General features: G+C 55.5%; 1 protein-coding gene across 1 annotated transcript in view; it reads left to right on the plus strand.

The window, feature by feature from the left end:
• Positions 1 to 3: 3 nt before the first annotated feature.
• Positions 4 to 200, plus strand: part of KLHL11 (kelch-like family member 11) — a gene marked incomplete at its 5' end in the record, with an annotated part of 2339 nt that continues 2142 nt past the window's right edge. The window contains one exon of the mRNA XM_010160790.1: positions 4 to 79. Coding sequence (XP_010159092.1) covers positions 4 to 79 — 76 coding nt within the window. The remainder of the gene's footprint in view (positions 80 to 200) is intronic.

Below are 200 nucleotides of genomic sequence, written 5' to 3' on the forward strand. Positions count from 1 at the left end.
CCGTCATCGGCTTCATGTACACCGGCACCATCCGCGTCAGTCCCGGTAACGTCCACGAGGTGCTGGAGATGGCTGACAGGTGAGCGGAGCCCCGGGGGGGGCTGGCTGCTTCAATTAAGCAGCAACAGCAAAAAACAAACCAGGTTGCTAAGCAGCAGACAGGGTTTTAGAAACCTCTTCCTTTACGTTAAGCAGGGTAT

This window comes from Eurypyga helias, unplaced genomic scaffold, assembly GCF_000690775.1.
Source record: "Eurypyga helias isolate BGI_N326 unplaced genomic scaffold, ASM69077v1 scaffold25681, whole genome shotgun sequence".
NCBI classification, from domain to species: Eukaryota; Metazoa; Chordata; class Aves; order Eurypygiformes; family Eurypygidae; genus Eurypyga; species Eurypyga helias.